General features: G+C 35.3%; 1 protein-coding gene across 3 annotated transcripts in view; it reads left to right on the forward strand.

Moving 5' to 3' along the window:
- The window catches only part of LOC145246622 (uncharacterized), a 95,752-nt gene that overhangs the window by 46,401 nt on the left and 33,829 nt on the right, over positions 1–15,522 (forward strand). For all 3 annotated transcript variants that reach the window (XM_080108295.1, XM_080108297.1, XM_080108296.1), the window contains 2 exons: positions 4,746–4,814; positions 13,613–13,949. In XM_080108295.1, the coding sequence (XP_079964421.1) occupies positions 4,746–4,814; positions 13,613–13,949 (406 nt within the window). The remainder of the gene's footprint in view (positions 1–4,745; positions 4,815–13,612; positions 13,950–15,522) is intronic.

Consider the following 15,522-nt stretch of genomic DNA (forward strand, 5'->3'; position numbering starts at 1 on the left):
TTTATCTTGTCCAAAAACTGGCCATGGAGCATAGCAACAGTCGCAAGAGTGGGCTAGCAACAAGACTTGGAAAAATGATTGGATTATTTTACTGCTCCAGTAGGTATCTCACTGTCGATGCAATTCTCTATCTGTATAAGAGCCAAGTACATCCTAAAATGGAATACTGTTGCCGCATCTGGCAGGAGCTTTGAAACTTAGTAGGTGATGTCCGTTTTTCTTCCCTGCAACCTTTTTCAGACAGAAGAGACACAGATTCCTTGAACAAAACTGCTTTCCTAGAATTGCTTACATATGGAACACTGTTCCATTTGCCTGCTTCCCAGCCAATTACAATATGATAGCCTTCAAGTCCAATGTAAACAAGTTCTTGTTGAGCTGTTCCCTATAAATAATCCAAATTCTACCCAATCTATACCATTAATGATTACTAAACTACCACCTTACATTTATTAACCCTTATCCTCAAGTGCCCTTCAGGTTTGATAAGTGGTGACTCCCTTATATAAAAAAAAAGACATCGGGGCCAACCTGCACACCTGTGGGACTCTCTTCCATTTTCCTGCTTTTCAGGTGACTACAATATGGTCGTCTTCAAATCCAATGTAAACAAGTTCTTAATGAGCCGTTCCTCTTAAGTAATCCAATTTACCAAATTTACACGACTAATGATTCCTATATTATCTCATTGACTTCTATACACTTTTTAGCCCTTATCGTCGAGTAGCTTCTGGGCCTTGATAAGTGGGGACTTCTTTGTAAAATTACCCCCCCCCCCCAAAAAAAAAAACAAACTTGCTCAACAACATACTACTGGTTCTGATTTATGAGTTCAAGACCTGGTGGATGACTGCAGATGAACAGAAGAAGTTGGCCGTCATTCAGAACTCTATCAAGTGAAAGTGATGCATCTCCAATGTCTGATGGCTCAGCTAGGATGGCAAATATGGTTCATTCAATTGACAATAGATCCTGTCCTGTCAGCCAAGCTGCAACCGCTGTTCCATTGTAGCAATGTTGCATCTCTGTTCGTACAAGTATTTTACACAACAATTCCTTCCTTGTTTCCTGCTTCCCTGACTATAGTAATATTAAATGTAATGTGAACAAACATTTTGCTGCTCAACTCCACACGTAGAGTTTGCCTGTAGTTATAGTCCATAATTTACATTTTGGTAGCAAACTACCTTGTTTGTGGTAAATATGAATAAAAAAAATTTAAAGTCCAAAAGATGGGCCGGCCATCTTGTGGATGAGGGTTATAATTAACTGACTGCTGAGCAATAAAGTATCATTCGAACAGGCACAAGATGGTATGCAACATATTTATGACTCAATGGGATGGAGCTGGCCAGACGGTTTTGGGGTACTTGTACAGTTTAATCAAGAAATTAAAAAAATGAAAATATCGAAAAAAAAGTTTGTTGTACGTATCTGTTTTGAACTGAAGATCTCTGAAAAAAAATTTCACTTAATTTGATTGAGTATTTTTTTTTTTTTTTTTTTTTACAGCAGGAAAACGTGTTTTTATAACAGCATGTTGAAGGCAGACATTTTGGAATTTTTTAAATTTTTGTTTGGATTTTAGAAACGCCATGGGGAGATAACTCGGTTTAAATTGCCGACACTCCCTCCCCAATCTTTAATATTAGCTTTTCTTTCTAAAAATCAAACCTTTTTTTGGTATCATAACAAATTTTTTCGCTGTAAAACAAAAACTACTTGATGAAATTAAGTGACTTTTTTTTTTTCGGAGAACTTCATTCCATAACGGATACATACAATTTAAACTTTTTTTTGATATTTTCATTTTTTAATGTCTTGATTAAACTGCACAAGTATCCGTTTTGGATCATTCGTTGTGATCTACACTAACCAAATATTGACTGATGATGACTGATCAAATGAAGATGAATAAAACCAACGGATTTTCATCAAGTTAACAAAATTAAACACTAATATGTTGTACAAGGGAAGTAACTAAAAAATTAAGGTTTAAAAAAAACAGAACAACTTAAAATGTTACTTTTTAATATTCACATTTTTAATAGACAGATAATGTAGTATGAACAATATTAAAATCTTTATTTCATTTTAGAAATTGAACAGTTTTTTTTTTTTTTTTTTTTTTAACTTTTTGTAAATAAATAATTGAATTATAAATATTATATATTAAAACTAAAACAGATATTTTCCTTTTTTTTCTTTTCATCCTTTTGCTTTTTTATCCATTTTGGTCTCCTCCAACAAAAGAGGGATTGGACACTTTGTTTGTTCACACTTCTTTCAATAACCACACGTCTTGTATTTTTAAAAAATTTTGGTGAAAGTAAATTTTTGTCAGAACAGATGTTCCAGGATAATTCAGGTTGCCCTCCTCTTGGGGACATTATAGAAGTAAAATTGTCCCAAAATTGTTTGCCCATTCATTTGTTTGTATTTTTTTTTTTTTAATAACTACGCCTTGGATTTAAAAAAAATTTGTACAAACATTAGTCATGGTGAAGCACAAAAACTAGGGACTCGTGACTTCTGGAAAATCTACAACAGTGTAGTAAATAATGGGCAATCAACAATTCCCTCACTAACCAAAAATCACGAGGTTGTTTGCTCAGCAACCCAGAAAGCTAACATGCTTGCCAGTCGGTTTGCCTCAAACTCCACACTGGACCCTTCCAACCACCCCCTACCTGAATTTCTTATATGGACAGACGCCACGCTAGACGATCTGAAAATCACCCCTGCTCAGGTGCATGCTATCATAAAAAAACCTTGACACTTCAAAAGCATGTGGACCCGATCTCATCCCAGCTGTACTATTAAAAAAGTGCTCAGCCGAAGTAGCTCCAGTTCTCTCCAAATTCTACAACAAATGCCTTAATGAATCTTGCTTTTCGGGCTGTTTGGAAAACTGCTTCTGTGATACCAGTATTCAAGAATTCTGGCGAAAGAACTAACCCATTAAATTATCGCCCCATTAGCCTCCTCCCATTTTTTGCCAAAATATTTGAGACCTTAATTAACCATGCTCTAATCCATCACCTTACAGATGCTAAACTTCTGACTGACCAACAATATGGATTTAGACAAGCCCGTTCCACAGCAGACATCCTAACTGTAATCTCTGAACATATATACCATTCACTGGACAAAGTGGGGGAGGGCAGAGCGGTAGTTCTAGATATATCTAAGGCTTTTGACAGGGTGTGGCATGAGGGTCTCCTCAGGAAGATTAGATCATACAGTATCACTGATAGAATATTTAACATAATTAAATCCTTCTTAGATAAGAGAAAAATCCAGGTTGTCCTCAACGGTCGTACATCGAAACAATATGATATAAATGTGGGAGTGCCCCAGGGATCTATCCTTGGACCTCTACTGTTCCTGATATTCATAAATGACCTCCCCGACAAAATTGCCTCTGAGATGGGTATATATGCTGATGACACCACACTCTATAACAAGCATGACAGGAAAACAAATGAACACATATCTAAAGAAATGGCAGAAACACTAGAGGATAACCTCCAGTCTGTAGTGGAATGGGGACAAAAATGGATGGTCACGTTGAATGCCGCCAAGACTAAACTAGTTTCATTCAATAATTACAAGAAACCTTCTCTACCACCTATAGCAATGGCCAACGACTCTTTATCTGAGAGTACATCTTTCAAACTCCTTGGCCTAACGTTCACAGGAAACATGAGTTGGAACAATTACATTGAAGGCATTGCCAGGGCTGATGCAAGGAAGGTGGGCTCTCTCTACCGCGCTAGAAAACTACTAACACCCGAAAGTATCCTGTACCTCTATAAGGTCACCATTCGCCCATGTATGGAGTATTGCTGTCATATTTGGGCTGATGCATCGGCTACTAGTCTCTCGCTCCTTGACAAGGTTCAAAAGAGAGTCGCAAATCTGATAGGCTCTGAACTGGCATGTAAGCTTCAGCTTCTGTCCCATCGACGAAATGTTGCATCCTTCTGCCTGTTCTACAAGTATTTTAATGGTGAATACTCTGACGAACTGCAAGCACTTGTGCCCCCACGACGTGAACCCCCCTGACAAACCCGACAGGCTGCAAAATCCCACCCCTACACTGTAGAGATCCCTAGATGTAAAGATCTTTCTATTCCAGTATTTTCTACCCCAGAACCGCTAGACTTGGAATTCCATTCCAGGTCCCTGCTTCCCCAACTCTACTGACGTGCAGAAGTTAAAGTGCAACGTGAACCGACATCTTGCTGCCCAAATCCCTACATAGTACTCCAGTAGTTGTTGCCCCTGATAGTAGCTTCCTACACCAAAGTGGCAATGTGCCTTGTTTGGGGTGAAAATGTAATAAAAATATTAAAAAAAAAAAGTAAATTTTTGCTAGAACAGATTTTCTGGGAAAATACTGGTTGCCCCTTACAAGATATTATAGAAGTAAAATTGTCCCAAAATTGTTCGTCCGTCCATTTATTCTGCACTTTTCTCAATAACCATGCCTTGAATTTAAAAAAATTTTTTGCACAAACATTAGTCATGATGAAAGTAAACTTTTCACTTGTTGTTGGGGACCATGCTCGATTTGTTCTTTTTATCTCCTTTTCTGGTTTTTTTTTTTTCATTTTTTTTTTCTGTTTTTTTCTTTTTGTATTTTTTTGTTTTGATTTTGACCAACTTATTTACATGATTGTAAAATATTAGAAGAAAACTTTTTGACTTCAAATTATTCTAACTACTTTTTTTTTTATCAGATGAAGAAAAACGAAAAGCTGAGAAAAGAGAAAAGTCATTTATGAAGTTAGAAGAAAGTAAACTTCCAGGTAATTCAATTTTTCCTTTTCCTAAAAACAAAATACGTAATAAATGTTGTTGAATTGTTCAGCTTCAGAATTATTTTATAAAGTAGGAATAAAGGGATGTTAGTGTCCTCCACTTCTAAAGAGCTCGTATGATGTGTAGATGTGCAACAACGCAAATAACCTTCATCAGATACCTGTCATGCACCTAAACTTATGTTTCTCTGAGCTCTGAGTCATTGAAGCTTCAACGTCTAGCAATTGATTTAGTAAACACCCACAAAATTATTATCTTGCCGATCATGCATACGGCATAATCTTCGTAACACATTGGTTCTTGTTAGATCACTGAGGTTAAGCAACATTAGACGTGGCCAGTGCCAGATGGGTGACGATTTCAGAAAAAAAATCAGGTCTATATGATTATCTCAGGCATTATTTTTAAATAAGGGGGATAACAAACAAAATTAAAGAGGCCACCACTAGGCAGCCCAGGTGGAGAGAGGTGTTAAAAAAAAAGTGGTAGTAGGCAGGCAGGCTATGTAACACGAAGGAGGAAAAAACAAACTAACGTCTTAGCTGATGCGTCCATGGTGCAAGTGGAAATTGAGATCATTAAAATTAAGCATAGTCAATCCAAAGGAGACGATGACTTGCAAAAATGTTGAGGAAAAAAGCGACCCCCTCCTCCTTGTAAAAAACGGGTGAGTTGAGGGTGAAAGAATGAATGTTTTGGCCAATTTTTTTATATTTGTCGTCCGAAGGATTGAGCATTAATACGATACCAATCTCGTGAGGATGCATTGCGCATGTTGAAAGTTTTTGGCAGACATACAAACACACGCATATATACATTTTGTTTTTGATATAATAGACTAGCAGCGTTGCCCGGGTGTTTCGGAGGTGTAAAATAATAATAAAAAAGTTTTGGTAGGAAGGTAGACTCAAATCCGAAGCCTTGACGCGAAGGTTGAAAAGAAAGGGAAAAAAACCTGGGATCTTACCCGCTCGACTATGATGGGAGAGGAATGGCAACTGTTTTAATTTAATGATCAAAAAGTTAAATAAAGACAAGTGCGTGAATTTAATGAAGTCAAACATCACGCCATAGAGGGAATGAAATCACGCACTTAACTTTTGCTGTGAGGCAGTTTTATTTTGTCTTGTTTCACAAAGTTTGGTTGCACGATAGTTTTTTTGGTTAGAGACAAAATCCAGCATCCCATAAAAAGGGGAGTTAGCAATTGTTTGATTGTTTGATATAAGGGGTTTTCCCCGCATTGATCAAACCTCATTGCTTTTCTGGACGGAGTGCTTGGGAGTTTTTTAAGCTACGAATTCAGTTTTGCTTTTATAATGAAAAGCCAAAGAAACATGTGTAGACAAAGAAATATTGCAAAAATATTGTGTAAAAGTCGTTCAAATAAGATAGACACCTCCCTTCATAAATCAGATATTATAATTTAGGCAGTATATAAAAATGTTTAAGAATGAGTGACCACTTTGACCCCCTCAAAGACTTTGTTGGACGTACATAAAAATGCACACACACACTAACACACATTTTTCCTTTTATATATATAGATGGCTATCTTGGCTTCCATCAAAGGAGGAAGTGTGGTTTTTTTAAAAAAAAGAAAAAACAAAGGGCAACTTCCAACACTCTACGTTCTGCTATCAAGAACCTCCCAACTGCAAAACATGACGTACAGCTGATACAACTCGCTACTTCAATAGTCAAGTCCAAAATCCACTCCTGAAAAATCAGGCTCTTCTTTTATATCCAACCAGAAGTGTCTCATTTGCATATTGAGAAAGCATACAAAAGGCGGTCATTTCTATTTTTTCTTTTATTTTTTCTATTTTTTCTTTTATTTTTCTTATCTTCACTCCTGTCTGCACAAGATCTTACAGGCTGCCAAAAGAACAGGTTTGTCGCAAATTAAACTGGCAGTTTTTCCCTCTGTTGTCAGAAACATTGCTCATGGAATGTTAGGATTAAAGCACAAAATAAGGGAAACGAAAGTGACGAGGTTGCTCATTCTCTACTCTTCTACAATCTAATTCTACCATCTCTATTAGTGTGGGAAACTCGATATCAATGACTCAGAGATTCTTCAATTGGTTTGGCTTAGTTATTATTGATTAAATGAGACCTGAAGAGATGTTTTCAATTGTTTGTGCATGTTGTCTGTCTGGGTGTTCTAAGTTCGAATCCAGTTCATTCCACAAAAATCACTTTCATTTAGGATGTTGGCAACCCTCTTGTGGAACCTCCTGTAAGTACCCAATGTTTTTCTTGAAAAAATTCTGACTAAGAAGTTATCAGGGGAAACCAATGCCAACAATAGAATCCTTGGATGATCTGCCTGAAATCTGAGGATATTTTAAGTAGTGTAGTTCATATAGTGAATGTGGTATTGTGTTGACTACTGAAATGAAAGTGATGGAGAAATGATTAAAAGATTTATAATAATTGGACGAATTGATCAAAATGCATCTTATTAGGAGCGTTGAAGCCTCAGTCATAATTGATGTAACGGTAGAATTATCTACCTTGCACCAAGAAAAGTGCATTATCTGCCCTTAGTGTAATGTTGGCCATGACAGAGGTAAAAGAAATGTGCTTTACAAAACAAACATTATTTCACAATTTCCAATAGTTTCTAATTCATCATGCAATTTTAAAATTTGTTCAAAAAGTTTTGGATTTTATCCACTGATCATTTTTAATCTGTTATTAAACTGATAACAACAGTTATCAGCAGATGTAACAGATATAGAAAGGATAATCCCCATGCCCTAGTTTTGATACACTTGAGGACCTTTAGTCTAATTTCTTTCATTTTTTTGCAAATAAATATTTCAACTCAACTGTATAATTAACATATTTAACTAAATTTGGTGCTTTAAAAATTCAAAATAATTTGTTTTAAGTAAAAACACTTGTACCTGTCATATCAAAATTAGCAAATATTCCAATAAATTGAGTAGAAAAATAATTACAAGTAAAAATGTATTAAATAATGCAGTTTTATCACATCTGTTAATTTTGAAGAGTTCTCAGAATACAGGGGAGATAACTGTAGTCTATCAATTTTGCCAGATAATTATAATTCTTGAACAGCCAATATATTTTGTTACGTCTTTTATTTCATTTTCATTATTTAAATAAATTGCTAATATTTTGATGTGTGAATTTTTTTTCAAGTTTCTTGAAATGCCCCAAAAATGTTTCTTCTACTACATATGAAAAACTGACTTATCTCCCTTGTTTTCTGTTAAATTCTGCCATTTTACATTAGAAAATGGATAGCTGTTTCTTTTTTTTTTTTTTTTTTTTTTTTTTAAATAGTTCTTGCAAATCTTAATTTTTTGATTTTTTTTTGTTACTAATTTCCACATAACTTGTAAGCTTGTGGTTGTGTTTTTACTTAAAATGAATGATTTCTTTTTAATATCTACTTATAATGCTCTAACACCCTAAATCCTTGAACATTAGTACTAAGGGAAGTAACTCCTCTTTCAGTGACCTTCCTCACCCAACTTGAAACCTTTGGTTTAAAAAGAAGAAAATGTTTAAATACAATTTTAAGGATGAACAAAAGGAAAAGGACTTCATAGTTTTCATTTTCACATACTTTGGATGAATTTTGTTGTAGAAATTTTGTGTGGAACCCTTGATTTAAAATCGCTTGAATAATTTGAAACATATATAAATCAACAAAATATAACTTTGTTTCAGTTTTGTTTGTTTTTTAATTGACTTATGAGTTAATATTTATCAAACCTAAAAGCCACTTAAGGATAAGGTTTAATAAGATGGATATATCATCAGTTGAATGGCAATGAATATTATGAGAGGATTGACAATAATGAATTGAATGAATACAAATGAATTATAAGGATGGTTTATGAGCTCGACAGACAATAAATTCATAGGTTATCCCATGCAATGATTTAATTTCTGTAATATTTATTTAAAAAATATACTTTGCTTATCTATCTATATATATATAAAAGGCAAAATGTGTGTGATCATTTTGTGTATGTCTCACAAAGGCTTTTTTCGCTGACGCTCCCGGGGGGGGGTGTTACTATTGCTTAGATAATAATATCTAGGATTTGGGAACGCAGGCCGTCTCTAGATTTATTTACGTCGACTTTTATGAGATTCGCGCTATTTCACTCTGTCCCCTGTTTGTCGTGCTTTTTAGTATAAATACAGTGAAACTAAATTCAAACGGGTCGTGTTCTCGGCTTTTGCCGAAAGCAATCAGCTTTGATCAATGTGGGTCCAAACTCCTTATATCAGACAATTGCTATTCAATCTGGACAATGGGGAGCTGGTTTCCCCCTACCCAACATCTTGGGGAAACAACCAGCCGAAGTTGGGTAAACAAAAGTTAAGTCCGCTACTTCTATTTGACCTCATTAATGAGGTCAAATAGAAGCAGCAGAGTTAACTTTTATTGCGGCCAGATGTCAATTATGTTTTTATTAGTTAAATAAATTCAAACGTGTTTCCGTTAGTATTTTGTGGTGGCCCAATGGTTAACGTTGCACGTTTTTTTGTTTTTTTTTCACACTTTAATTTCCAACTTTGCTTGAAGGGTTTGGGTTCGATCCTCATGCTTACCTTATCAAAACATTTTAATTTTAACCCCCCCTCCAGAGTTTTGATTTACCCAAAACCACACACATCTCCAAACACCTGGGCAACGCCGGGTACCCCCTGCTAGTTTATATATATAGAAAGCAAAATATGTGTTAGTGTGTGTACATTTTGTGTATGTCTGGCAAAAGCTTTTTTTGGGGGGGGGTTCTGTTTCTTAGAACTATTTATATGCTCCCTAGATTGTAATATCTCCAATTTACGGAAGGATGCCGTGTGTATCTTTGATTTGGGTGACTTTTACATGCGATTTTTGCAGTATTTCTTAGTCTCCGCATGTTTTTTTGTCTTTTCCGTATAAAAAAAGCGAAACTGTGAAAGCCAAGTTATGATCTCGGCCTTTCGTGGCGAGACGTCCAGAAAGCAATCAGCTTTGATCAATGCGGGGGTTGGGACACTCGTCATATCAGACAATTGCTTTTCATTTGGACATTCGTCTTTGCATGGGGAGCTGGTTTTCCCCAGCATCTTGGGGAAACAAAGTTAAGTTTCCCCTATCGTGTGATGTTTGACCTCATTAAATTTATGCACCTGTCAGTTGACTTTTTAATCGTTAAATTAGAAAGCTTTTCACTTCCTGTCCCGTCATAACTGAGTGGCAAAATGTCAGGTTTTTTCGCACTTTTTTTTTTCCACCTTCACCTCAAGGCTTTGGGTTCAAGTCTACCTGCCTCCCAAAACTTTTTTCTTTTTCACCGACTAACACCTGGGCAACGCCAGGCACCCATGCTAGTGTATATATAAAAGGCAAAATGGGTGCCCACATTTGTGTATGTTAATGAAAGACTTTTTTGCGTTGGGCTTCTCGCATCAGTTAGATTCTGGGAGAAGTTTTCTTATACTTCCTAGATCGTAATAGCTCAGATTTGCGAACGGATATTGTCTCTATTTTTTCTTTTGATCGAGTTTAAAAATTTCCCTCCGTCATGTTGTTTGTTTGTCTTTTTTGTATAAAGCTAAACTATTTGAACGCATGACAGCTTCATGGCCTGGTGGTACTGCATCAAAATTAGATTAGGTCTCTGTCAATGAAGGGGGAAACCTTTGCATACTGAGAAAATTTCATTTTTAAGCAAATTGTGTCACATTTTGTTTTTGTGGTAAAACAAATACCGACAGAAAGCGCCAAGCTTACCTGGCCCTCAGCCAGTTTTAAAAGCAACATTCATTTCTGTGCATGCATGGTGACTCATATGATTCTTAAGTTAATTACATTGAATTCAATATTCCCTTTGGCCTAATGGTTAGCGAGGAAGACTAATTACCCTACGTTTTTGAGTTCGATCCCATCTTTCTATCTTTTTTTTTTTATTTTGTTATTTCAATTCACTATCCTCTTTGGCCTAATGGTTAGCGTGGAAAACTAATTACCCACCTCTCTTTTTATCTTTCTATCACAATATTTTTGATGTATAATGAGGTTGATCCTGCACAGTCGGGCGATTCTATTTATAGACGATGCTGCTAGGAATTGACAAATCAAATTAATTTACGTTCTGCTACCAACCAATCAAAAACCAGAATTGCTCCATAAATATTAAACCTTTTCTGTAGCAATTTCGCATATGTTTATTCGGTCTAGACACAGTAAGAATCTTTTGCTCTGTGAAACTGTCTGCTGCAAACCAGTCACCTCTCGGGACTTGTGTGGAGCAACGCACCATCGGAAACTGTTCTGAAACTAAACATGGCTTACACTTCTAGAGGTTATGCGCCTAGCGTGTGTCTTTATTTCGATGGATCCGAATCAAAATTCGAATGGTGGCAAGTTAAATTTCTAGGATATCTACGAATTCAAAAGCTACACAAAGTACTTCAAACACAACCTGAAAACAGAAACGACCCCGACTTCATTGAAAAGAACGCAACTGTCTTTGCGGAATTAATACAGTGTTTAGATGACCGAAGTCTATCACAGCCTACAGAAAATGGACTCTGATTTATGAAAGTATGATAGGTTATGAAAAGGAAGGGTTGTAAAGAGATAGCTTCGAATTTGGGGGTATCAAAACCGAAGCAAAATATGATGAAAGTAAAAATAAAATAGATAAACCCCATAATTTATTATACCATACCTGTTCACACTGAAACACTTATCACAATATTCTGTGGATTAAGAAACCTTGTTAAACTTTGTGACATATTTCCATTCTATGAAGGTCAGGCACAAACGAACACCCCATAATTTTATTATACCATATTTCTTCAAACTGAAACATAATTATCAAAGTATACTTACACTGATAGATATGAAAAGTCTTTATTAAAGTTTGTGCCTATTTCCATTCTATGGATGCCAGGCGCGAACACAGACCCCACAATTTTATTATACCATCCCTATTTAAGTTAAAACATACTTATCAAAGTATTATTATGTACATCTATATCAAAAACACTTGTAAACGTTTTTTTTTTTTTTTAATTTTTACATTTTTTATTTCCATACTTTGTGGGCCAGGCGCATACGCAGACCCCACAATTTTAATGAATCATCATTATGCCAGATCAAACATACCCATTCCTGTGTTTCGATACATCTTCTATCATTATATGTGATCAGTTTTCTATAATAGTCAACCGTATAGGAGCCTATTCGTGACCAGACACACACAGACGTTCAGCTTTATATTATATATATATATATATACATCCCCAAAACCTCTAGCTTTGATGGGGGGGGGGGACTGAAACTTGCTACTATGGTTTCAAATGATCTGAAATAACAGCAAGGGTAGACTTGATTCCAAATATTTCTCATATGTTATATCTCCCCTCTTGGAAATAGGGGACGATTATGAATATCTCCAGTATCAAACAATCCTTATACACCGTGAAATTTATTTTATGTATGGAAATCAGAGGGAAGATATAACACATGAGAAATGCTTGGAATCAAGTCTCCCCTTGCTGTTATTTCAGATCATTTGAAACCATAGCAGTAAGTTTTAGTCTCCTCTCCATCAAGGCCAGAGGTTTTGGAGAAATATTGGATATTGTTTAATGCATATGCAAAACAAATGACTACGATTGAAGCATTTTATGGCTAATATAAATTTTTTTTTGGGGGGGTGTAATCATAACTTATTAACATAAATTATTTTAAAGGAAACACACTTATAAACTTGTTTTTAAGATTTATTGTACTTTACCTATGCAGTTGTGATATATTTATATTAATATCTAATAGAAGTTATAAGTCTTTTAAATCTGTTTAAATACCAATCCTGAACAAGGAAACCATGTTTGTTTAGTCAATACTGCAAACAAAGATGGCTACTTTTCTCAGAATTGAGATTTAAACAAACTGAAAAGGCTCTTAACTCTATTAAATATTATGAAATGAAAGAATAAGTTCTGGAAGATAGGGGTGGGGAAAGGTCTTAAATTATACATTTTGCACTAGACAATTTTTTTAATATTTTTTTTTTTACCAATAATGTTTTATTAATTTCCTGGCTGATATCGATCATCATAAACCTGAATAATTCCCCTCTTTAAAAAAAAAAAAAAATGTTATGAGTAAAAGTAAAATAATTTTTCGTTTTGAAATCACGCATAAGAGAACGGTTTGAGAAACACAGTGTTGATGAGTGTTTATACATAGATGATAAAATATCATGTATTATTTTGAAGAAAATTGTGTTTAATTTCTATCCATGGTGATTTTTTTTTTTTTTTTTTTTTTTTTTTTGATAGAGTAAATAATTGTTTTTATTTAGAATTTGTCTTAAAACAAAATACAGATAAATATTTATGATGTATGTACTGGTCACAGAATGAAAACTTTTTCCAAAAATCAGGTAAATTTATTCAGTAGGTTTTTTCTTAAGAAAATTTTTATTAAGAAACAAGAGGCCTTATTTTTTATAAATAAGGGGGAGAGATGAATACAATTTACTCTTAAAATTGGTAAAAAATCATTTAAAAAAATGATTTTCTACAATAAAAACTAACTACTTGATCAATTCACATAATTTTTGAAATATAACATCTTCACTCTATGATGAGATAAAGATTTTTTGCATTTTAAAAAAAAAATTTTTTTTTTTAAGGTCAAATTCTAAATAAGCACCATAATTTTGTCTGGCATACTTTTTCACCATTTCTTCAAACACCACTTTCACAGACGTCTGTTTTCTTTTTCTAGGCAAGGAATTGCCCTCCGTCGACTTGAGCAAATCGTTGAAAGTCCACCTAGCACGCTCATCGGAAGAAGTAACTGCAATGTTTAAAGAGATGCTGTCTTCGAGCGTGTCTCACACGACCGAGAAGCCAGCTGGGAAAAGCTTATTCACAGCGGATGATAATGATGGGGCTGAGTCTGCGGAGGAGAATCAGTTACACACCGTTCCATCTCATCAGGAAGAGGAGAAAGAAGATCCTCATCTTCAAGAGGAAACTGATAACGTTGTTAAAGACGTGGAGGATGAAAGAACTGAATCCTCAATTATTACTACTGATACATCGGATGCTTCACCTACATCGTAAGTGTTTATAAGTATTAACTACTAAAGCTTTGTAGATGATGATATTGCTTGTCTTGCTCATCTGTTTTGCTATTCTGTCTTATCTTGCTATCTCGTCTTGCTCGTCTGGCTTGTTTGCTTTTCTGGCTTGTTTCATTTGTCTTTCTTGTCTTGTTTCATTTGTTTGTCTTTCTTGTCTTGTTTTGCTTGCTTTGTAAGACCATATGCTACCCCTCTCAACTAGAAATGCTGACTCCAACATTGTTCGGCCCTGTCGGTGGAGCATTAGAATACGCCGACTGCCCCCCTGCAGAGGGTAAAAGTCCCTCAATGGGGGTCCTGGATATGACCTTAAACTATATCCAGTGGTGAGGCCCCAGCTTATGGGCTTTGGGGAGTGTGGAGCCACCCTTTAATTACCATTGCTCCCAGGTCCACTCTGACCTGGAGTGGTAGTACCTGTTAGGGTCCCAACTATGGGTTAAATAGAAACCGACATGAAAACAACAAATATATTCTATTAAAAAAATATTTCTTCAAAATCTTTGGATTCGGCATTAAATAACTCGAAAAGGGTTGATATGCCGTAAAAAAACAAAAACAAAAAACAACCAACCAACATTGTTTCCATGGTTTTCTCTTCTAGCTGTCTTGTCTTCTCTTGCATTGGCAGCTGCTGAGGGGTATGGGCATGCACTAGTTCACAAGTATAGAAACAAAATAAAACAAAATACAAAACACAGACTCTGACACATTCTACAAATATCAGTTGCACACTTTGTGTGATACCAGCGACCCTCTGAATTTGCGTCTTATGTCAAGGCCGTGTTTATCAGTTGACATCAACTCATCTCAATCTGCTCCAAGCCATGACCTGCATTCAACCTTGTCAAACTGGCAATTGTTGCAAACCCAAGGCTGTCTGAAAACTCTAACTGTTGTTAAACTCATTGCCACTCTTAAAACTGACTGCCAGTTAACTCTAAACATATTAACCTTCATTAACCCAATCAACGCCACACCTTGATTAGCAATCCTATTTTAATTCCCTTTGTGTGCATTGGTGAACAACTTCTTACACCTTTATTTTGCTGATAAACTTATTGCCTCTTTTTTGTTATATCTTTTCCTCTTTTTTAAAAAATATTTAACACTTTGAGGAGAGGGAAGCATCTATAATATCACAGTTTATTATATTGCTTGCTTATTATCTTATGTCTATGCTCACTTGATGACGTCATGAAGATGATGTCATCCATTAAAACATATGGGAGATAACTCTGCACAGTGGATCGCATCACAAAATAAAGACGCCATTCACCAAAATTGAAATAATGATGGGGTGGGTGGGGGAGATCCTTTATCTAGACAACTTGTAATTTTCTAAAGATAATAACATAACAATAAAAATGTGACATAGGATGGAACACAAAAACAATGAATATCAAACGTATAAAAATAAAAAACTTTTTCTTAAAAAGTTTCAAATCCAACACACTGACGTGAAATATTAAATGTTTAATGTAAACAACCTATAATGGTAGTAACATTGTATTCATGCGTTCTCTCTTTCCCTCTCTATTTATCCCAC

The sequence above is a fragment of the Euprymna scolopes genome, chromosome 24 (assembly GCF_053919585.1).
Source record: "Euprymna scolopes isolate OS-2025 chromosome 24, ASM5391958v1, whole genome shotgun sequence".
Taxonomy (NCBI): Eukaryota; Metazoa; Mollusca; class Cephalopoda; order Sepiida; family Sepiolidae; genus Euprymna; species Euprymna scolopes.